Raw genomic sequence first — 23,647 nt, forward strand, 5'->3', positions numbered from 1 at the left:
TTATCTAATGTGGTTTTCTCCGCAGAACCACATTATAAAGCAGACCTTCTCTGCTGAGAGAATATTCAAGGGGGGGGGGGGGGGGGTATAGTGTATCACTTACACAGAGCAAGAGATGGATGAGAGAGAGACATGAAGGGAATGTATGGCTGAAAAGTGTGAGGGGTGCAGATCCATGTTGTTTGTATTTATTCCTTGATAGGAGAGAGCGAGAAGGGTGTGTGTGCGCACAGGGTGTTAGAGAGAGATATACTTATCCATCATTTGTTGAGCTGGAGCAGGGGGGGGGGGGCAGCTTTATGGCTGGTGTCTGCACTGTAGTGGTGGGTCGATCTAGAGCAGAGAGGCAGCGCACGCCGCTCTGACACAGAGAAAAAAGTTGGAGAATCTTGTGGAAAAGAAGATTCTGATGGAAAACCCATGGGAAAAAAGCAACAGTGGAGAAGAAGAAAAACAAATCTGAGTGCTGCTGAGGACGAGAGGAGAGACGGAGAGGTACAGGGTTGGAAAAAGAGGGAGATTGGGAGAGGGGAGGGGGACTAAGTGGGAGAGCAGCAGAGAGACACAGGGAAGGAGAGGGAGGTGAAGAGAGCGGAAGAGGGAGGGAGAAAGGAGGTGTGATAGTGGGTGGGAGAGGAGGAGACAGTCTGTTGGACGGGCAAAAAGACAAAGGAAAGAGAGGAGAGTGAAAGGGATATGTCAGCGAGCTGGTTAGGGATGAAGAAACTAACAGATGCATAGAGATAAGACAGCCAAGGTCTCAGGAGAGGGATACAGAAGTGCAATGTGGAGTAACACAGTGGTTTAGTGAGAGGTAAAGGAGAAGGGGAGAGAAGAGAGGGGGGGAGGAAAAGATTAAGAAAAAAAAAGCAGAGTGATAGACTGGCCGAGAAGAGGGAGGAGAGAGAGGAGGGAGGCCGTCTCGTAGAGCGCATACAGCACGCGTGGAGCTGGTGTTAGAGCGAAAGAGAGACAGAGCGAAAGGGAGGGAGGGAGGGAGGGAGGGAGGGAGGGTGGGAGGAGAGAGGGAAACAGAGGGAGGGGGTGAGGTATTTAAACGCCGGAGCAGGACAGCACAGGCGAAGCTCTGAACTCCCCGAGAGTGAAGGTAGGACAGGGAGAGGAAGCAGAAGAACAGAGCTGTACAGTTTTCCTGACGGCCAAGCCCACACACTCACGCACATCAATATTGCACATACAAACACACAACAGACGCACTTATTCTCACGCACGTGCTTCTGGACTTTCGACTCATCTGTGGACTCCAAAAGCTGTCCTCTGGAACTCTACCTGTGCCTTCCTCGCTCCCACTCATCACTCTCCTTAACTCTCCACCCAGCGTCACTCCCTCAGTCCCTCGCTTGGTGAGGGCAGATGGCCATGGCGCGGGCCTCTCTCGGGGGTGCCTTAGGCTGTGCCCTGCTGGCCCTAGTCTTGGGGAGCAGCATGGATTTCGGGGCGCCCCCCGCGAGCTTCTACCCCCGTTTCAACCCCTTCTTCTTCCTGTGCACCCACCATGGGGAGCTGGAAGGAACCGGGGTGGCAGAAGGTGGGGGAGAGGTGCTACTCACCCTCCAAATCACAGGCAACCCCATCGCCTACACCCCTGGACAGGAGTACCAAGGTGAGCAAACCCCCTTCGCCGTCCACTTTTTTTCTTCTTTTTTTGCTGCATGTTGAAGAGGATGGGATCTATTGTTTTAGCAATTTGTAAAGATCAGTGTTGAATCACACACAGAAGAAATGTGTTACATTGATCTGATTGTAAATTTCATTGGTTGTGAAAATACAATGCATTTTGTGTTATTGAAAATAGTTTTCCTCTTGTGAAAGAAATTCACTTTGAAATTCTCTATATTTTATGATGAATAGACATCGCTGAAATGTGCTAAAATTGTTATTATGCCTATTATGTTATTATAAAGTACATTTCACATTAAAGATATAAAAAAACAACTTCATGATCAAAAATGCCTCACAGGCGAGTACAGTAAATGCATTTTACTTGCAGGTGTTTTGCTTCGCACACGAGGTACCGCTGTGGCGTGTGCATTTGGGAGAGTGCAGTTTGTGTGGGGTGGCTGTTGTTGGAAACCGGCATTTATGTAACTGTAATAAGTAGTGCTGCTGAGTGGGACTCCTGTTCAGTGCCGTTAGCAGCTTTGGTGTTTCACTGAGCTGTGATCCTGATGCTCCATGTGTAGGTGGCTTCTCTACAGGACTAACAGCGAGTTCCCTCCAACTGAATGAGAGAGAGAGAGAGAGAGAGAGAGAGAGAGAGAGAGAATGAGAGTGGGAAAACAACGAGTGCGAATGGACAAACGGAGCATCATAGAAAGCTCTGAAATAAAGACTTAGAAATCAGTAAACCATGTGTAGTGCGTAAGAGGGGACAGACATTAATATCCCCTTTCCCCACACTGATGTGCTGGCACCTGGTCCTGGAAAAATGATCCCCTCTGACCTCCCAAACTGTGTTTTCATCGCTCAGTCACTCACTCTCACCACTCACTTAACACTGGGGACAGTGAACCGCACAGGCCACCACAGACCGACTGAGGTCACATTCCCATGCAGCTATCTTCTTCACTTCGAGTTAAATATATACACATTTTATGTATATTACTGATATTATCTAACTTCCTAGATACAAACACATTGTGTGTACATTGCCCGTATCTCTTCCTAACACTGTCTTTGTTGTATTTCATCTAATTTGATATGCCAGTGGATGAAATGTGATACAATGTTCTTGCGCTGTTAACAACTGCGATCCATTATCATGGCAAATAAACCTCTTAATTTCAAAAACGATCTGTGCAGCAGAGTTTGTGTAATTGTATATAGAAAGGAAAGGATGTGAGAAGGCCAGGGAAAAAAAAGAGCAGGAAAGGAGAGAAGTCTGGAAGAAGCAGTATTATCCTCCGTCTCAAAATAACAGCCCGGATCAACCCTTCAGTCAAGCACCTTTTAACTGGGGCCGGGCTTGTAAGGAGAGCGGGTGGGGAGAGAGATTTGAATAACTAGCTGGTGGATGGGAGGGATAGAGCGCACGGAGAGGTTTAAATAATTAGCATTAGAAATGTGGTGGACTGGGAGGAGGGAGAGATTTAAATAGGGCCACGGCTGGGATCGGATGGAGTTGGGGGAGATTTAAATGACGATGAGAGGGTTGAGCAGATAAGATACCAGCAGCGGGGCTTGCACGGAAAAATGACAGGGTTCCAAGCTGCTCACTTTTTTTTTTTCCTCTGTCCCCATGTTTTGGCACATGATGGCACCTCATTGTTACATTTCTAGGGTTTTTGAAAGAGTTTGTATGGAGATTGAAGGATGAATGGCAAGTGAGCAAGTGAAACGTGGCTGGCTGTGTGCTTAGTTGTGCAATCAGGAGCAATCCCGGTCCCTGTTTCTCTTATCCACCTCTCTCTCATCTTTTCAAACCTTCATGATTATATCCATCTTTACATGTTCTTACCACTGCCAGGCTCATTGTGACAAGAATTGGGCGTTTTTCAGATATATATAAATATATGTACAGGTGTTAAATTTAGGGTGGACGTGTATCTGCCTCCGCCTGCTGAAAGCGGAATGAGAGAAAAAGATACAAAGAAACAGTAAATCACATATTCTGGTGGTGTGAAGGAAAAGGCAAGGGAAGAGTTTGTGCCATTTTTTTGTCTATGCTTCTTCTATGTGGTTTGCGCTCAATTGTTCTTTTTGTTTTTTTCATTGTTTCCTACGTGCTCTCTGGGCTTTAGTTTTGGATTACATTTGGTTTAATCTTCTAAAAGCAACGTGTGATCTAACCACTGAAAGAGCTGCATGTGGAAGTGGTGGGCGGAAGGCATTAGAGATGCTGGCCGTGTGGTTGTTGAAGGGCTGTAGAAAAGAAAACGGAAGAAAGAGCGCAAAGGAGAGAGGTTGTCAGTGAAGGGAGGGGAAGTCAGGAACAAGAAAAGAGATAAATGACCCCTTCTTAAGGAGACGGGAGGTGAGTGTCTCCAAGACCCACCTCAGTATCCGGTGCCGAGCCAGAGGAAGATTCTGTGTGGCAGAATTGTCGTACAGTAATTGGGTTTCTGACCTGACCTCACTGCCTCTCGCTTCTCTGTTGCTTTTGAGTGATAAGACCATGTGTGGGCAGCGTACTCTGTGTGTGTGTGTGTGTGTGTGTGTGTTGTAGACAAGATTACTGTGTTTAGCTATCAGAATGAAATGACCAAGAGAGGTTGCGCTGCTCTCTGTGTAAAATGTTTGAGAGGGTGGGTGTATTGGCAGGGTCATAGTGGACAAAATGGAAACAGAAATACTGTAGAGACACTCTGAACATGGTGGGAAACCGAACGAGGGGAAATGAAAAGATTTGTGTGCTTCCATTCAGACTCTAGGGTCAATCCTTGTACCAGACAAATGCAGACCAAGTGTCACCCACACACACTCACATACTGCCCACATACAGCCTTATCTTTCAGAGGAGAGAGAGCAGCAAAATGAACTGAGGTCACACTGGGATTTGAGCCTGTCCTCTGAATAATCAAACAACCCCTTTGAACCACTTTTTCTACACTCGGGAAGCCGTTCTTTATTTCAATAATGTCAAAGCATTTTTTATAAATTTAGTGTTTGACCTCTTTTAACTGCTGTGGGAATGCGAGATGTTCTCCACACAGCGACCGCGTGTTTATAGGAGCACAAACCCCAGAGCTCTGTTTCTAAACACAGTCAATCAGAGAGTGCTGCTTTTCATTCTTGTTGTTTCTGGTCCCTCTTCTTCATTTTTACAGATGAACAACGGTGTTCAAGGAGGGAGGGTGACACAGCGGCGGGGAAACAGGACGAGGCACAATTCCTCCAAATAGACTGTTTTAGTATCAGAAAACATGGCCTTTTCCAGTAAAGCACATTTGATTCAAATCATGAGCAGAGGGGGCATCAATCGACTGTGTTATGCAGTACGACTAGAAAGGAATGGAATGGCAGCGCGGTGTCCTCTGCAAGTCCGTAGAGAATAGCCGGAAAAATGGAGGTGCATGAGCAGAAATTGGGCCAGTGAGGTTGATTGAGTGCCTTTGTGTGTCGAGGAATTTCAACCATTTTTTATGGCAGTGGTTTCAAGTACACTGCACGTTTGTTTGTATACGGAACCCATTGTTATGTCTGCTGTCTGTCGATTTTCATCTTTATGGTATTTGAAAAGCTTAAGTGAGTGCTTGTGCTGGCAGTATGCATATTTGCGTATAGAGGTTTTTTGTTGTTGTGTGTGTTTCTATGTGCAGGGTTATTGATGTCAGTGGCTCATTCAGTGCTTTACACTAACACAAGCCCCTGCTGAGGCATGAAGGTTCAGGTAGGCAGCATGGCTCTCCCTCTCACTATATTTGCACTATTGAAAGCCAAGCAATATTCAGTGGGCTGCAGCAGTGCCACATTAGAAAAACAGGAGGAGAAACAGCGGTGCGAGGGAAAGGGACAGAGGGTAAGACAAGAGAGCTGCTGGGAGAACTAGTTGACAGTACAGGCTGAAATGGACATTGCTAATCTGTCAATGGTCTCTACAGCAGTCCGGGTTCCATGGACCTTTTCATGTGCAAATGATTGAAGAGGCCTGAGAAACAATCAACATTTCAAGGAGATTTGGACGGTGCCACTAAATGACATTCTAAATGGGAACTCTGAGATAAATTCATCCCCACAAAATGCCATCAGCTCTTCCCAGGATAACCTATCAGATTAGACATTGTGAATTACTTCAGCTGCTCTCCAGCCAACCACCAGAAATAACTCAATGTGGCTTACAATGGGAATGAGGACATTATCTATCTGCAAAGTTGATTGCTTGTCGTGGTTGGGGGAGGTTTTTTTTCTACGAGTGCGCTGTTGTTGACCGATGTGTGTGTGTGTGTGTAGAACAACAAGACGGTCATGTCAAAGTGAAGGTCACAGATGCGTGGCCCCGGTGAGGCTGTAGGAAAGCAGGTATTATCTCGGTATATGCAGGGTCACCACAGTGAGACACCATGGAAACACAGTGCCCATCTTAGAGTCTTCACTAACTCGCAGTCGTCCAGATTGAATACCAAAATGGCATCAATCTGCTGTGACTTCAGCAGCCCGTCGGATGTCATCATCGCCTTCTGCAGCACTTAACCTCTGAGGGGACCGTTGCGGGTCTGCTGTCTGACCTCTGACCGCTTCTTGTCAGTGCTGCATTGCTTGGAGCTCTGTTCCTACCGAGTGATTAGATTTGGCTGGTGTCCCTACTTTTCCTGTCCCACCAATCTAGTTCTCCTCACGTATCCGTACAGCTTAACTGTAGCATTTCACATTTATCTATTTAAAAGACCAAAGGAAACTCTTAAGCATTTCTTACGGTGCAGCAAGCATTGGTCAGTGAACCATCAAAAGACTGGCCTAGTTTTCATGCAGACATCCAGTTTAGGGGAGTAGGGACACTGAAAAACAGGAGGTAAGAGTGAATGAGGAGTACAGGGATCGAGGCTAATGGTTTAATATGTATCTCTTGTGAGCGAAGGAAAGGCAACACGCAGACAGCACTAGCACTCTCAAGTGGTCCAAACCTGTGCATTCATTAGCTTCCCAGCTCTTCAGCCTCTCTGCCTCCTGCTGCTCCGTCTGAATAGGTCACTTCACCGAGTACAGAGAAGTGTGTCAAGTGTGTTACTGTTTGTATGAGCTCGCTGGGTGTGTTTGGGTGTTCTGTCTTTGTGGACGTTGAATGATGAACCATTTAGAGAGCATTGTATCCAGCGAGATATGCCAGTTTCCTTTTATAGGAAGGTGCAGATGGGCGAGAAATGAGAATAGATATTCATTGGGAATCTTCTCTTTGTCGCAAATGCACGCTCGGCCATGCACACAGCACTCAGCTCTTAGTGGGTGATCCATCATGACATAGAGACAGGTCAGATGTTACGCTGGCTAACCACAAATGTCATGATCAGCGGGCTATTGCGATTCTTTGTGTCGATGTTACAACAGAATATGACATGATAACGTGAACAGGAGGTTACTATTTTCCTCCTGTCAGGAGCTAAATGGCTGCGTCACAGGAACATGCCCTAGCTATTATAGCATGCTGCATAAACCTATGACTTTGTAATGATGCTACAAGAAACTTGCAGGGATGCGTGTGATGTGTCTCTGCCTTTGTGTTTCCTCATAAAGAGGCAGTGAGCTGCAGCAGCTCTGGAGAATTTGAAGCCGAGATAGTTGAGATGGCCCAGATGTCACCTATACGCCACATTTGTGGAAAATTGATTCACTGCATCAGAGAACGGAGAATCAACTCCGATAACGGTGACGTTGTTAGACTTTGCCAGGCTGGTGCCAGAGTGATGCCAGCATGGTGCCAGGTGTGCTAGGAAGAGCTAAAAATGAAGGCAGTGAGTGGAAGCCTGCCAGGCAGAGGTGTGTGCCTGTGCCAGTCTTATCTGGGCAAGCGGCAATGAGCGCTTACATTTTTTATTTTCAATTTCCTCAGCGGATTCACATTCCAGCCAAAACAAGAAAGCTCTTAACAAGCAATTGTGAGCTGTGTTTTCAGTAACTTTTATGAGTGGGCAGACGAGTGGGCGTAAGTATTTTCAGGATGTTGGAGTGAGTGCTTGCCTTTTGGGGGTTTGCCTGATTTGGAGTGCCTCTCTGTTGATAATACAAGCTGGGGTGTGCAGATGCTGGGCTCCTGCTGTCCTACTATGTACTCGCTTGCTGTGTTTCCCTTGTGTCTGGAGGTTTAAGGTTTAGACAGCAGAAGCACCAACAGAGATTCCACTCCTGGCATAACTTTAGCAACATGAAAACCGGCCAAAATATGGTGGCATTATTAGGTTTTGTTTCCACGCCTGAAGCACAAAGCATTTGGTAGCATTTTCGTCGGTTACTCACTCACATTCCTGTTGTTGCTGAAGATTAAGTTTGGTGAGGAATTCTGTATTTAAGACGCATTGTATTTGTATCACTCCCTATGGTAAAGCATAGTGAGAAACAACCCCAGCCCACAAAGCCCACACAACATGCTCTAGACCCTGAGGGTGTGAGGATGAATCCCAACCATTTTTTCCCAACCATGTATTTTCTTCCTAAGTTTTTCAATAGAAAGCACAAGGGAAGCACCATTCTAATTTAATTATTTTTTATTGGCACGTTACCTTTCTTCTGCCCCTTTGATGTTTACTTCCAACTTACAAACAGGTTGTAAATATAATTACAAAGGTTTTTTGTTGTTATTTTTAATCACAGAAAGCCCAAATACCAGGTCCACATATAACATTAAGAGCTCCTTGTGTCTATGCAAACTCATGCTAATGTCCCCATCCCAATCTACCTCGTAACAATGGACCAGTGTTCATTCTCCTTAAGGAGTACCAAGTGGCTCTAAGCCGGATTTTGAAAAGTGATGGATCCTTTTTAAACCTTTCTTCCCTCCTCCCCATCCTTCGTGCTGGACGTGTTGTTCTCATGGGGTGGTTTCCCAGCCGCTGTTGATTAGCGTGTCAGCTTTGCCTATGGCCTCTTCCTTTTAGAGAATGGAGCTCCTGTTGGAGGATTGTGTACCTCCTCCTCCTTCTTCTCCTCCTCTTGCTCTGGATCCTCCTCCTGGTGGCTTCGTTGAGAGAGCTGTAATCCCTGCTTGGGGGGCAGTGTGTCGTCTGTGCTGATAGCATTCAGAGGGCCTTGTAGCGCTCCAATGGACCCACTACAGAGGAGGCAGCATGGTGCAACTGGCTGGGTGCTGGGCACACGTCGCGTGGCTGGGGCGGATTAGCCCCAGCTACTACCCCCCCATTCAGCTCCAGCCTCCTTCAAACAACCAGGCCCACTCTGCCCACAGAGACACGGCAGGCTGGCAGAGGCAGATTACACATCCGCAGACACGCACAAGCTCGCACATATTGCTGCCGAAAGTGACAGCATGGGTGAGGGGGTTAGCGTTAACAGGGCCCCTGGAAATACCTCATTCCCCTAATGCTCTGTTGTAAAACCCCACATATCAAACCTCCAGCCCCCACGGCTCTACGTGACACCAGTGAGCTCTGACTCGGGATTAGAAAATCCACAGAGATTCTCCCAGTAAAATAAAGATTAGTACATTTATCTTGCTTTTGAGGCTTTATCAGAACGATTTTTGAAAGGCAAGCTTACCATTACCTTTCATATGTCATCAATGAATATCAAATGTCCGTTTCTACCAAGTTGTAGCAGCATGTTTTACACCTCAGTGGACCAGGTGTTTGATTGCGTGTCAGGGAGTGATTTACAACTGAAATTCAGAACAAGAAGAAGTGACACTTCACATTTGTGCCTCACTATACAGGCTCACTATACTAGAGAGCCTGATTTAAATAAGTCACATGTAAAGGAGAGTATACTCAACCTTTTGTTTAGATAAGGTAGGTATCAGAAGAACAAAAATGTAATTAAGAAACCCTAAAACTGGTATACCTCTACTGGGGTATTTTTGTGACCAGTTGCAGTCTAATGTGTACTTAGGACTATGAATGAGGTTCGGCCAAGGTTTGAGTTACAACAACACAATTCTTTGACAGTGACTCAACACAGTTTTTTAATGTGCACATACCACTTTGTCTTGACAGCAGAGGATACAGAGTGATAGTCATTGAGTGGTCCTTGCTATCGAGTGAAAGCAGAGGTCTGAGGTAGAGGTTAAGACAGAAAAGAGGTGGTGATGAGAGATGGGTGATGGAGGGAGCGTGACAGTGTTAATTACAGCAATGAGAGCATTCTTACCAAGCCGAGCTGGTGTGATTAAGACTGGATGTCAAGGGAAATGCTCCCCATTGATCCACTGCCAGTAGAGACCATCTAGTTTTTCATTACTGCAACCAGCTTGTTAATTAGAAATCAATCTTTCCCCTCTGCTCTATGAACCACCCCCCTCCACACCACTGTGTCACTTTCCTTCCACCCAAACATTCATACCCAAAAGCTATGGAGGCATGTCAGACTTTGACTAATGTCAGTACTTTTTCACTTAGTTGGCCATAATCTGTAATTTTCACGCCAAGAAAGAGCAGGGAGCGGAGAGAAAAATAGTGAGGCACAATATCCTGCCTTCCTTTCCAACTCCCAGGACGTCTTTCACTTCTTTCAAGAATTTGCCAAACTCAAGATTGCTTAAAGATTGAGGACTGAAATCAAATGGACTTGCTGAATAACAATTATCATGTTGTCTTTCAACTACATCTGTGTGCAATTGTGTGATTTTTAGGATCAGTGAGAGACCTGTAGATAACTAAATGTTGTCGAATGGCATGATCCATGGGTCATTCATCTTTAAAGGCTTATTGTTATTTTACATACTTTTACATGAATTTAATAGTTTTGAAAGTTGATCTATTGACACCATTTATTAATATGTAATGCATTACATTGTTCCTAATTTATTTTTAATAAAGTCTCACATTACAGTAAATAGTCTCCTAATCTCCTATGCAGAAGTGCTGTAATGATGAAACCATTGTCTGAGCAGGAAGGAGAGCGTAAAGAAGGTGCGGAAGTAATGCTGAAAAGGACGGACGGAGTGGGGATGTAAAGTGAACCCCTGTGTAAAGCTATTATATCTATGATAGTGGGAGCGTGTTGGGGACTGCTGTCAGTCTGTAACACTGTAGGCAGCTTGAGCCTGAGTTTGTGCTGTGTGTATGTGCTCCTATGTGCACATATGCATGTGTGTACAGTAGTAGGCGCTAACAGGCACAGCAGCTCTCTGGTTTTGGAAATGGGAGATGTGTCCAGATGTATCCAGATGTTTCTGGGCTGGTCCAAACTAGGCGCAGATGTTACTATGTTACAGGCACAGGTAGATGGACTTACGGTATTTGCAGACTGATTTTGTGTCTCAGCTTAAAAGCATGCAAAGATGTATTTTATTTCAAATTTCCATGCGAAACCTACCACTGTTTCTTCATTGTTGTTAGTATTCTGTCAAGTGTCGCCCCTATAGCCATGACTGCCTTACGTTAAAAACTCTCTGATTTTTTTTCTCTCTCTGATCAGAAAAGCTGACTTGTTTTTGGAACACTAACAATAGTTGCTGTCCAACATAAAATGAGAAGCATGTCTTTGACTTTTCACGAGGCTGAAACAGTTCAAAAGTCCAGGTTGATACTCTGATAAAAACTGCAGTTTGAAGTGTCAGCCCATGAGGATGGCTAAGATGAGGGCGGGTGCACCTGGTGCTAACTTACTCACTTATTCTCTTTCATCTCATAAACCTTAGTGAGCCTGGAATATGCAATGTTTGAACTAAAGAGGTGGAAAATCAGCAAAAAAAAAGTTTTTTCATTTTTTTAAAGTACAATATGAAAATAAAGTATTAACTTTTTAAGGATATTTGATCGCTGTTGGAAATAATTCAATAGAAGCACTGTATGTGCTTTGTTTTCTCCTGTACTGTACACCTAACATCTCTGCAGTGGCTACAAATTAATCTATGATATTGACCACTTGTTTCTTAACATATATATATAAAGTCACTAAATGCCATCAAATGGCCAATTGGCATTCTGTTAAAATGACCTTCAGCACCTTCAGTGTTGGATGGTTAGTTAATTTCAATGGCATTCTTCTTCAGGAGAAATTGTGAAGGAAGACCGCTCTATTGTGTCTTCATGAGACTTTCAGTGCCCCTTAGGTTTACACAGGAAGTGATTAAAGACAGATTGTGTTGTGCTTTTGATATGTAAAGGACTTCACTAAGAATTAATAACGCAAAGAAAAAAAGCTTTTCATAGCAAACCTACTATCTTCCCTCCTTCCTTGGATCAATGACATTGCTTAGTTTATTGAAGTATCAGCATGTACACTGGATACAAACTGCAGTATGACCTGTGGGACACGTTTCCAAAACATAAGATGCAGGGAGCGTTTTGGTTCTTTCATTTCCTAGCACTTGAGCCATTGTGCTACAGACCTCCAACAATCAGGTTAGGGTTGGAATTGGCTAACTAACTAACCCCGCTCCACTTGCCATGTGAAAGAACTGCTTTCTTTAGTTCAAAATGATGTAGGTATTGTTTGGTTGTTCAAAATATATGACTTCGTTGGCCAGGTAGTGTCACTTTTGTTGACATGATCTGTGGCCTTCTCGGGGCCTTGTCCAAAGTCTCAAGGCCCTGCTTTGACAGATGCCTTCTGGTCATGGCTCGCTCAGTTGTGAAGCAGTTTGTGGAGGGAGGTGGGGGACAGACCAGCTGTGAGAAGGTGTGTGTGTGTGTGTGTGGGGGGGGGGGGGGGGGGGGGGTGAAGGTCACTTAGGCTTAGTAGCCTGCATGGTGTCCCTGAGAGGGACATAGCAGCCAGTGGGGTTATATAGGCTGTGGTTGACAACTTGGCCCTCATTACCTCCTTCCTGTTTCCTATCAGGACAGCTCCCAATGGAGCAGATGACATGGAAAGAGAATTATGCAACAGTGTTGGTCCATGTCCAATGTCTGAATTCTGTCTGTGCGTACTTTCACAGCTGTCTATGTATGAGTGTGTTTCTGTGCAATTGCATGGGATGTTGACGTGTCTCTTTACACATGTGGATGGATGTGTTTAGTGTCGTTGAGCTTGCCATAGATTTAAAACTGTGTGTGTGTGTGTGTGTGTGTGTGTGTGTGTGTTGTGTGTGTCTGTGTAACGAGTTGTGGTTTGGTTCTTACCCCGGTTTTTGAGGCTGACTGGGCTTTTAGTGTTTTCCTACATTCCTTTGTTTCTGTCTCGGAAGGCAAAGCCGTACACAGTGGCTTTCCTCCGTAACCTGCGTTTAGAATATAGTTGTTTATATTCTCATGTTAAAAACCCGGTCTCCTCATTGCGTGTTAGCATGTTCAGAATGGCTCTGATAAGTGAAGGAAGATGCTTTGCTTGTCAGAGCTGAATGGCTGAAGCCTTTTCTCTGTCTACAGAACACATGGTGTTGATCATACAGCTCACTCTCCAGTCCTGGCAGTCACCAAGCGACAGAGGGAAAGAATCATGGTGTTCCTGAACCTTATTACAATGTAACCCTTTACAGCAACCACCAATTATACATCTTATTCTGAATGATATTCCCTTTAGGGTGACTGCTCTGTAAACCTAATGCTTTATAAGATGTCTTTCATAAGTAATTATGCAGGATGCTGTTGCTTGCTGCTTTGGGCCTCGGTTCTTTTCTTATCCAGTTGTCTTTTAGTCTTATACGTACAGTAGATATTCTTACCCTTTCTCTTCTATCAAGATTTCATCAAGATTCATGAAGACATGGTCCATATAGCAGAACTGTAGATTATCAAAATCCATTTAGAGTCTCATAGCAGAGATCAGTACTATGATGGGATGGGATTGGCATGCTGTTTGAGGCCTCTGTACAATGAACCAATGAATAATGTTAAAAGCCCAGAGAGATGATTTGCTATCAAAGCCACTGACAGGTAAAGATAATAGCCTTTGAGTTGTCCCAACGGGATGTGCTTCTTCTGAACATGCAATTTTCAGTTAGGAACTATGAAGAAATGTTCTGTCGTAACTGATTTGGCCTCGTCGATTAGTGGATATGCCTTCATAATGGGGTGGGACCTTCCTTGTAAATCAAGTGTCGACCTTTTGACACATCACGAAGAATGTGTGCGGAATAATATAACTTTTATATTACCTGCAGATTATATGCGTATGGTGATATACCCCAGAAATCATAACGAAAGGAAAAAAAATTTCCGCAAAGCATGAGGATTAAAATACTCTGGAGACTTTCAGAAGATATAAACCGATGCTTCTTTTTGTGTAGAATAACTCACACACCTGTGCTTGTTCGTGCTCAAGCATGTGACACGCGCGCTCATATGAATGGAAACAGACACACGCATACATTGCATGGTTTGAGAGCCGCACAATGAAGTGTGATTCTGAAGCAGATTATGTGTGAGGAACAGGATGTTTGTGACAGAACTGCCTCTTCACTCCTGTTTTTCTCCACGGCTGTTGCAGGGGTGAAGCCAAGTTAGGCAGGCAGTAAGGCTTCGACTCCCCTCCTTGATAAACAGTGGAGAACCTCATCAAATTGGACCAAGAACAAGAATAGGCTGCACATTATGATCTCTGGCAGTGATCATGAGAGGACCTGTAAACTGGTCCCCAGAGATGAATTGCTTTCATGCAAAACAATTTTTTAGAGATGTTGCAGTTAAGCAGACCTGTAGAAGCTCAGTGGCTGATAGGTTGTCTGTGATCTAGTGTCAGCAGCAGATGGCAGTGCCAGCAGGCCAGGATGGTGCCAGAAGGTTACGCAATGGAATGATGCCTCTAAGACCTGACTAGAACACCACATGACACATATATGTGCAGAAACACACTTCCCACACAATCTTTTGAAACTGTAGAGAGACATTCATACTTGCAGTTTCTCTGCATCTGCCTGTACTTTAAAGGGACTGTCTTTCCCTTCTCTATCGGAGGACATAACGGCCTATCCTTCAAGGTGTCATGCTCAGGTAACTGATAGTTTGGACCATTTCAGGAAGCTCAGAGTGAAGTGGCACCCCGAGACTGGCATGGCCACGGAAACAGATGGAACTATAGCTTCCCCATGGTCTGGTCTCCATTTCCTGGTACTCTCTGGGGCACGTGCGTGTCTGCCAGTGGGATATGGGTCAGATGGTCGGCTATCTTTATCCAGATTGTTGCCAGGAAAATCTCCATCCATTTGGAAACAAAAAGGGTGTCCTCGTAAAAAAAACGGGGATTTCATTGATAATACTTTCTGTTACAGTATCCCTTGCAGTTCAAGTAATTTGACTCACTATGTGGCTTGTTCTACCGTATGATGTAAATATGCAACAGTGCAGAGTATGCTTTTTTGTTTGTGAGTGCTAAGTGAGTGCGAAGGTAGTGCTACCAAATCCAATCTTGTCAGAACCTCTTTGTGTAGCAGCCATGTCTTTTCAGTCTTGGGGACTTTCCAAATGTTTTCTGAGACTTGTTTTAGTAAAGTAAAGATTATGAATGCGGGTGTGGTGAAGACTGGCGGGTGTGTTTGTACACAAAGAGCAGAAAGGAGCTGTTCAGGCCATGCCAACCATACAAGGACGTAAAACGCAAGTTGTCTAATTCAGGTCTTCTCTCATAGCTCCCAGACTTCCTGTCCAGCTCCAGCCTAGTCCCTCGTCATGCTGTTTTCTAAGAATGAGCTCATGCCGCTAAGCATTGCCAACCACAGTGTCGACCATGCTTTGCTGTAGCTGAAGCGAGACATTACCAATGCTTTTAGGATACCACTGGGCCCTATTTTGCATAGATCCTTCATTTAAGATCATACTCAAGTAAAAGTAGAGAAGTATAATCAGTAAAAAGTATCAAAGAAAAAAATACTTGTTCTGCAGGAAAAATGCCTTCTGCGACTTATGTATTATTGTATGACATCATTACAACGTTAATACTGATGCATCGTTGTTTAAGCAGCATTTTACTGTTGGAGCTAACTACTTAGTTTTATCCAGAGGTTCCCAACATAGGGGTCCGGCCCCTTTAGATCAGTGATTCTTAACCATGGGGCCGCGAACGCCACCTAGAGGGCTTTCAGTTTTGCACCTGTGGGCCGCGAGGGCCGCGGGACCGCATAGGTTATCAATTGAAGACACCAGAGATATTACTGTTCTCCATGAGACGCTCAGTTACAATATATCTTCCCACCACCTGGTGGCGGTAATGCGTCAGTCAGTTGTTTAACAAGCTACAATAAGCAGAAGAAGACACTCAGCTAGCCAGCCACAGCAGAACAGCCTCAGCGTTAGCACTTGATGTCCGTTCAAAATAAATAAGGCAGGGAGACAGATTTCCAAAGATGTGGGGAGAGACTTTCCGTAGATCAAAGAGCACTCTGTGCTTCGGGTAAAGTAGTCAATATAAGTATGCAAAGTTGAGATCTAGGTCCAGACAGCGCCTAATATGATTGCTTACCCAGCACACAGTGCGCAACACTTTGGTCTGTTTTTCACTGTTTAATAGACCTGCTTCTTGTACGAGGAATTGGCCAAAACCATCTATCAATCATGGCTGCTCCCTCACTGCGTGTACTAGAAAGAAACAAACAAACAACCAGGGACAAAAACAGATTCTCTGTCTACCTCAGGTGCATTCATTTCTACAGGCAACAGCATACCTCTTTGGGACTAGTGTAAAACCGTACTATAGTATCTTATACAATTTTAAACATCTATTCCCTAACCTCCTATAGTACCTTGTTTGTCTCATGTTGAGGATGCTTTTACAGCATTCAAGGTGAGGTGATCCACTCTGGTAATAGCAGGAATCCTGATTGACAGGTGGTAAGAAGAAGTTTGGAAATCCTAGCTGAAATGTGAATCAAACAAATTAAAATGAGTTTGGGGGACAAAAAAAGTAGCATGCCGTTCTGCTCATTGATAAAGCTGGATGGAAAACCTTTCTAATTTGCCAGCAATTATTTACATTTACATCACATTTACATTTGCTCAATAGATTGTTGCGGAAGATTGATTTCCCATCACTGATTAGTCGTCACCGTGTATATTCACGGTGTGTCTGCTTAAGCTCTGAGAGACTTGTCGGCAAAGAGTGTGTGTTTTGTTGGCTTGTGTGGTGGGCTGGTACTTTGTGCCTTAATATCACTCCTGGTGGATCCAAGGAAGTGAAGAAAGCCCAAGGCCCATCAATAGTTGAGTAGGAGCACGGTTGTGTGTGTCTGTAATGAGGCATACCACATCGCATCATCAATATTGCATGTCGACAGGGCCAAGGGAGGTGCTCTGTGGTGTGTTCAAGTATAAAGTATGAGCATGTGCATGTGCAAGTGAAATGAGTGTTTTTTCTAAGCCAGGTGAACTTGCAACTACTGACACCAGACTTGTCCAGGAGCATGTCGATGTTCTGATGTGGAGTTGAAGGGAGGGAGGGATCCAGAGCAAAGGGTACCTGTAGGTCAGCCGAGATGCACCTTACTGCTAGAGAGTGCTCTGGCTCCTCAACGTATCACAAACAGCTGCAAACTGCACATTTCACTCTGCCACCACCCAACCCCTCCCCCAATACTAACCTGGCAATCAAAATAGACAGAGTTAACATATTATATTAGATATTATTTCCACAAAATTAAAGTTGTGTGCATTTGTGCAAAGAGACTGCATTATATCCAGAATACCTCATTCCAGAGACACATACAGTCATTGTTAGTCAAAGCCTCCTGTTACTTGAAGAGGCCTGAAAGGCAGTTTTATGTTTGTCCTTATCTAAAAATCTCTTTCCAGCCATCATGTTTCAATGTAAAGCTATTGGCCTCTTGTAAGTCTTATGGTAAGAAAAGGCTCAAATTCAGTCCAGGTGTTTGGATGAACTGTGCCTAACACCTGGTGGTGTTTACACGTGAACAAATTATACACAGGTGCACACACAGTGTGTGTACGCATATGCTCACACACACACACACACACACACACACACACACACACACACACACACACACACACAGAACCTGCTAATGTGTTGGATGAGAGCATGGTAATAAAGTTCACCCCCATTCCCTCCTCGTGGCTTTCTCATCCCCTCAGCCAAGTGAACAGTACTCAGAAATGAAGTATGGACAAGAATTTTAAAGGCTACCATCAAAGGCCGCCAGCCTCCTCCTTTAGATCTGTGTGTGTGTGTGTGTGTGTGTGTGTGTGTGTGTGTGTGTGTGTGTGTGTGTGTGTGTGTGTGTGTGTGTGTGTGTGTGTGTGTGTGTGTGTACCCCCACAGGTACCCCCACAGGTGATTGGATCTGATCTCATCTGATCTCATCTCATCTGATTGGCTCATCCGTCTGTTGCGTTCAGCAAGCGAGGGAGAGAGGGGTGTTAGAGGCCTGTCTAAATAATTTAGATCTTGCATTTGTATTGATCAGATAGCGTCGCTCTCCGTGGGCCACTCCACTACTACTACTCTCTCCATTCCTCTTCGCCCCTGTTCTTGTTTTTTGATTGTAACCTTGTGCCCTTAGCTTTGCCTCCCCTCCATGCTTTCTTCCCCCAACTCCCACATCAAACAGAGTGCAGGAAAACTGCTGCGAGGGAGCAGAAAATGCATGAGAAGGGAGAAGATGGAGGGGGGAAATGCAGGAGAGAGCATTTTTACCATGATTCCTCATACGGGAGTGAGGCTGAGGGAAAGAGGCTTGGAGAGAGGTGTAAGCGGTGGATAAAGAGAGAAATACCATGGTGGAGGCAGAAAAATATCTTTTGTGTGTGTGTACGTGTGTGTGTGTGTGTGTGTGTGTGTGTGTGTGTAGCTCATATGCAAGTGTCTGCGGAGAGTAATGGAGTGTGTGCAACCTTGCAGGTGAGTGAAAATGCAGAAATGAGCGTATTGTGTGTATGGAAGCTGGTGAAGCCTGCTCCAACTTACTACATTAAATCCAGTCCATTACTCCATTACTACTGTATCATGCCATGGCCTTGGATCAATGCGACATCATGCAAACACTGATAACCTGGGTCACCACCCTCTGGAATGGATTTGTTGAATAGGTAATGTATTCAGGGAAGCAAAAATAGCATAAAAGAGGAGCAGATGTATGCTCAGCACGAGCATGATAATTGCTTGTTTGAATGGAAAGGCCTTTTCTCTGCATTCTGTTGCGATTGCAGTGTTAGAGGTGCACTGAGGAACATGGATTGAATATGATAATGTATCGGTTGCCAAGCAAAATATCTCTTTCTCACAATACAGCTTCTTGTTGACGCTGCTCATGCTGAGACACTATTGCAGTGCACACAGCTGATAACAAAAGGAACACAGATAGATTACGTGTTGCTCTCACAGAGCCATTCATACAAAAGAGAAATAATTGCAAATAATTAAGAATTTATATTATTAATATTAATTCAGTTGTAGAATATTTTGTATTCACCAAAATCAACTGCAAACAGCTCCTTCTTTTGATAGGTTGACATTTAGATTTAGGTTGACTTACAATTTACAATAGTAAGTCAACTGAGGGTTCAAATAGCTCCTGTTTACCCTGTTCACCATGTCTCATTTTGCTTGGATCATATGGCTTGAGTGGGCATTTTTAAGATATTCAGAGAGAGCCGCCTTAACAAATATGTAATTTACTGTTGTGGAACAACGAGCATGTTAAATACAGCATTAGCGCTATATTGCCGGATTTATGTGTAAGAACCGCGTCAGGAGAAGGGGAGGACATGTCTGGATGTAATAACGAGAGCTGTGGGATGAATTATTGAGGCTTTGATATGGAGGAGAGACGGGCGGGGAGAGATGGGCTGAACTGTGCTCTTATGACAGGGTGTAGCACATCCAATATACACCGACACATGCAGAACACACACATTCAGACACACACACACACACAAATGCTGGGCGCCTTGTGTGAGGACGTGTTAATGGAGTCGCCGAGACAGACAGGCAGGAAGACTGGGCCACACAGGAGTCTGCTCTGCCCAGATTCCTACACTGAAACACACCAAGCCCAGAAGAAAGAACGCCCTGAGACCAAATCGAAATGTTGCTATTCTTACGAAAAACACGCCAACGCCGCGGGTGTCTCCTCCATTTTTCTCATCCGCTTTTCCCCCCAAAAGCAGGGGGTGGGGGGTTCCAGGGTCAGGAAATAACAATGCCTTCATCTTTCCCCACTGGAAAGGATTGTTTTCCTCAAAGTACAAAAGTGTATTTTTGTGGGAGTGTGTTCTCCTTTGAGCCGCAGTCTGTTCCCCTGTGCTCTGATCTGTCTGGCTGGAATGAGTCCTGTGGCTGAGCTCTTTTCCTCCAGTGATGTAGCTGGCTCTGTGGTCCCGTCACTCAGGGCCTTTGTTTACTGGGTAGATCAATAGTCAACTTGCCGCTGGATACACTAAGCTGTAGATCTCCACAGCTGGATAATAGACCTCTGGCAGTTTTCTACTCTGTTCGTGATGACCTGTGATAAATGGAGACTTAGCAAAGCTATCAAGGTTACAGCCAATTAGCTCACCAGTCTCTTCTGATATGGTTGTCAACAGGCTTTGATTAAAGCACAGTGATTTGTTCAGGATGAGTTAGTTTACATTCTTGAGCTGTTGGCCATGAGACAAACATTGAGGTTTTGGATAGTTTTTTGTTCAATTACTTGAAAGTGACTCAAACCTCCATTTAGCCGGCTCCTGTGTGTTTTTGTGTGTGTGTGTGTGGGTGGGTGGGGGGTGCTTCAACACCTGCTTGCACATTTGTGCGCTCTCCTCTGCGCCTGCATGGCGTTTGGTCTCATTGGTCTCATAAATGCTCGCTTTACATTTCCATTTGTTAACACCTGATCTCTGTGCTCATTAGCACAGTATGTCAGGGAGCTGTAGTGTGTATTCACTTCCAGACATCCTGTCCACACGAATGTTCATAACACCAACTAATTATCTGCGTAGCTCGCAAACGAAGTGTGAACATAACTTTGTACTTGCGATCTCTGACACCTTATCAGCAGTAAATTACAGTTTATCTCACTGTCCTCTTTTGAGTTATCAATAAAAGGTCACTAAAAGATGTGAGGATAGTGTATTATATTTCATAATTTACATTTGTAAAGCAATTAATGGCGTAACCAACTGTATGTGTAATAACAGTAACATTGCAGCTTGACAGTTAACACCAATGTTTAATGTCTTCCTTTTCTCTGTCTCTTCAGTAACCGTCTCTACCAGTGTATCTTTTGATGGTCTGCTGGTGACTGGCCTCTACACCTCCACGCCAGTTCAGTCGGCTCCCATTCCTGCTCCAGCGGCCTTTGGCTTCGGTAAGTCTTCTTAAGATATCACTGTAGGCTTTTTAGAGTGCTTTCCCCACCCATGCTCTTTGTGCCAATACAAACTCCTCATTAAATGCTTAACTTAGTTATTGCATTTTAGCACAAACGACAAACTCTTAGATAATGTGAATAGCATCTTAGTGCCGAGACTATGGAGTATCACAGTGAGCGCGACCCAGCTCAGTTATCCACATCCGTTTCCAGAATGAGCAAAAGACCACTTCCCCTCTCCTGTTGTGACAGGCCGTGATGGATGAGGAGTGGGGAGGAGGTGACCATGGGTTTCGGCCAGATGCGTTTTCATTGATGCTTGAGGGAAGACAAACAGAAACGTGAATATGAGATGAGGAAAGGACATTGGAGAACAAACCAGCAAAAGTATGTGAGCCCTCTGAGAGACAAAACCAAACTTCAAATAACAAAGGAGAGAATATTAATGATCATTAGGTCAGCTGGTCAGATGTTGAGTTGCAGAAAAGGTGCAGTGGTCCAGTTGCATTGCATTTGGATTACGTACTGTATCATTACAATAGCAAGAATTTGGAAAACAATTGAGGAATTGGGGACTATTTAGTGCTATTGTTACAGTTTTCTCAACATGATCAGTATTTTGTTTTTGCATCATCTGCATCCATAGCTGTGTCTTATCTCAAAAGTTAAATTTACACCTTAAATTGTTTTGACAAGTACAGTACAATGAGGATTTTTGGACTCTGATGAAGAGCGTGCGGATGGAGTCCCTGTGTGCATGGGTGGGGGCTATCTCGGGTGATGGATCGGCCATAAAGAACTCCTGTGAGAACAGGGCTACTGGCCCAGAACTGCTGCCCAGCGGGCTCACTTATCCTGACTAACTCCACTGTTCTTCAGACGCTGACTTCACCCTGGCCAGAGCAGCTCTTCTCTCTAGGCAGCCCTGCTTAGGGCATCCAAGCAAGGATTGCATCACCTTTGCTACACTCTCATTCATTTGAAAAGTTTCAAAGAGAAGGACTGCACCGACTGATGGGCAGCAGCTCGTGAAACTGTGAGCTGCTGCATGTTGTGTATTTTAAATAAGTCTGCAAAGCCTTCCGTTACAGTATGTGTAATCTGCTGAGCCGCGATGCCGTCCAGGTTTCACAGCGTCGGTTAGTCCTCAGCCGAAGAGCTCGCTGCGCTGTGTCTCTCTGCTCTGATTCTGCTGCATCCTCTCCCAGTATGGGCTGCAGGGCTCAATGGAGCGTCACAGAATCAATGGTGTCATAAAGGCGAAACAGTGGGGTGATTCATTAGTGCCACCAAAGTCCTCTTCTTAGCTCCCATGATGGGACTGCTGTCTCAAGTACAGTTTTACTTTTCCTTTCCTTTATTTCTCTGCACGTTCTCTTCAAGGTAGATGGTATTTCCTGAAGGTAGCTACGCAGCCTGGCTGGTTCTGCACACCATGGTCCATGGCAGGGTGTCACACCTGTGGAGAGAATGATTCTTCAGCCTTGGGAGGGCTGAAGAATGATGCTCACAGAGAGGGAGAGTAAAAGAGCTTCATTAATGAGCTCATGGAAACCCGGCTATGCTGTGCATAAGAGAGCCAAAGCAAAATGCTTTGAAGATCATGCAGTGGAACTACAATGGAACGAGACACTGCTTGATGTCCATTGGTGTTGTGACAAATATAAAAAGATCTGTGAGGACAAGAGGGTCATGTAACTCCATAAGGGAGTTTTACGAGCCCAGTGTTTAGTGTAGAGGGCCTTACATAGGATGTGGCTCTATTCCCCTTCTTATTGGAGGCATGTAGGGGACACAGCTACACATGGACATGGACATATACACATGGAGAATTTAAAAAAAGAGATACTCATCTATTCTAACTCAAAAGCACATACACACACTCCAGCTGCTAGAGCAGCAGCTGGTTGGGGTAACATGTGGATGACAGATGTGTCAGTGCGGGAACCAACATGAACTCACTGCACCGCCACCACAGGATCTCGCACACAGGGAGAAGATTAGTGGTAAATCGAAATTGCCGAATGTTTTTGAGTATTGAAATCACAAGATAATGCTTAGCAAGAAGAGAGGGAAGACTTTTAAGTTTGTAGATCTTTTATTTCTGCTGAGTTGACGTCGGTGTAGAGAAAGACAAAGACGGACATATAGTGAACATAAATGGTTTGAAACAGAGACAAATGAAGAAGAATAAACAGGTAAAGGCAGGGCACAGAGGAGACAGAGAGGTTAGTGTTTGCACACTAACCTGGGGATGTCTAGTGGTTGGTGTGGTCAGAGCTATTGCAGACAGGACGACTGCACGCCGGCCTCCAAAGAGAGAATTCCCCACGGCCTTCCGTTTCACCCTTCATTGCTTTTTACGGAAAACTCATAACACCGGTGCATGACCACACTGCATGCAAATGCACATGCTCTGTCACTGTTCCTGCTCTTCCTTTGTCTTTTGTTTTCTTCTATTTTTGGTCTGTCCCATGCACTATTGTAGATACCTTCACATGTACACAGATACACACAGACACCAAGACATGGAGACAGGGAAGTGAGCATTTTATTGGCTTCCACTCCCTCTGAATAACAATACACTTTACACTACATTAGTAATAAAAATGTGAAGCTTTGAGGGACAGACTTTTTACTGCGTCGCCAGAACACCCACACATTGTCGAGTTAACCAAAGTGTAATGGAGCAATTAGGGTGGTTATCAGTGTAGTCTAAGGAATGCCGTATCTTTGGCTTCTGGGCTGAGCTGTGGTTGCTCGAGGCTCATTCCTCCGTAACCTAAAGGCTGGGGATCCCCCACTAGCCGCCGGGTGGCTAACCACAAACCTTTATGATGC

At 44.7% G+C, this 23,647-nt stretch overlaps 1 protein-coding gene across 1 annotated transcript in view; it reads left to right on the forward strand.

Annotated features, from left to right (window-relative positions):
• Positions 1-1,374: 1,374 nt before the first annotated feature.
• Positions 1,375-23,647, forward strand: part of reln (reelin) — an 88,317-nt gene continuing 66,044 nt past the window's right edge. Inside the window, exons 1-2 of the mRNA XM_076089946.1 lie at positions 1,375-1,624; positions 20,696-20,803. Coding sequence (XP_075946061.1) covers positions 1,375-1,624; positions 20,696-20,803 — 358 coding nt within the window. The remainder of the gene's footprint in view (positions 1,625-20,695; positions 20,804-23,647) is intronic.

Source organism: Anarhichas minor, unplaced genomic scaffold (assembly GCF_050575085.1).
Source record: "Anarhichas minor isolate MPS153535 unplaced genomic scaffold, ASM5057508v1 ptg000011l, whole genome shotgun sequence".
Classification (NCBI taxonomy): domain Eukaryota; kingdom Metazoa; phylum Chordata; class Actinopteri; order Perciformes; family Anarhichadidae; genus Anarhichas; species Anarhichas minor.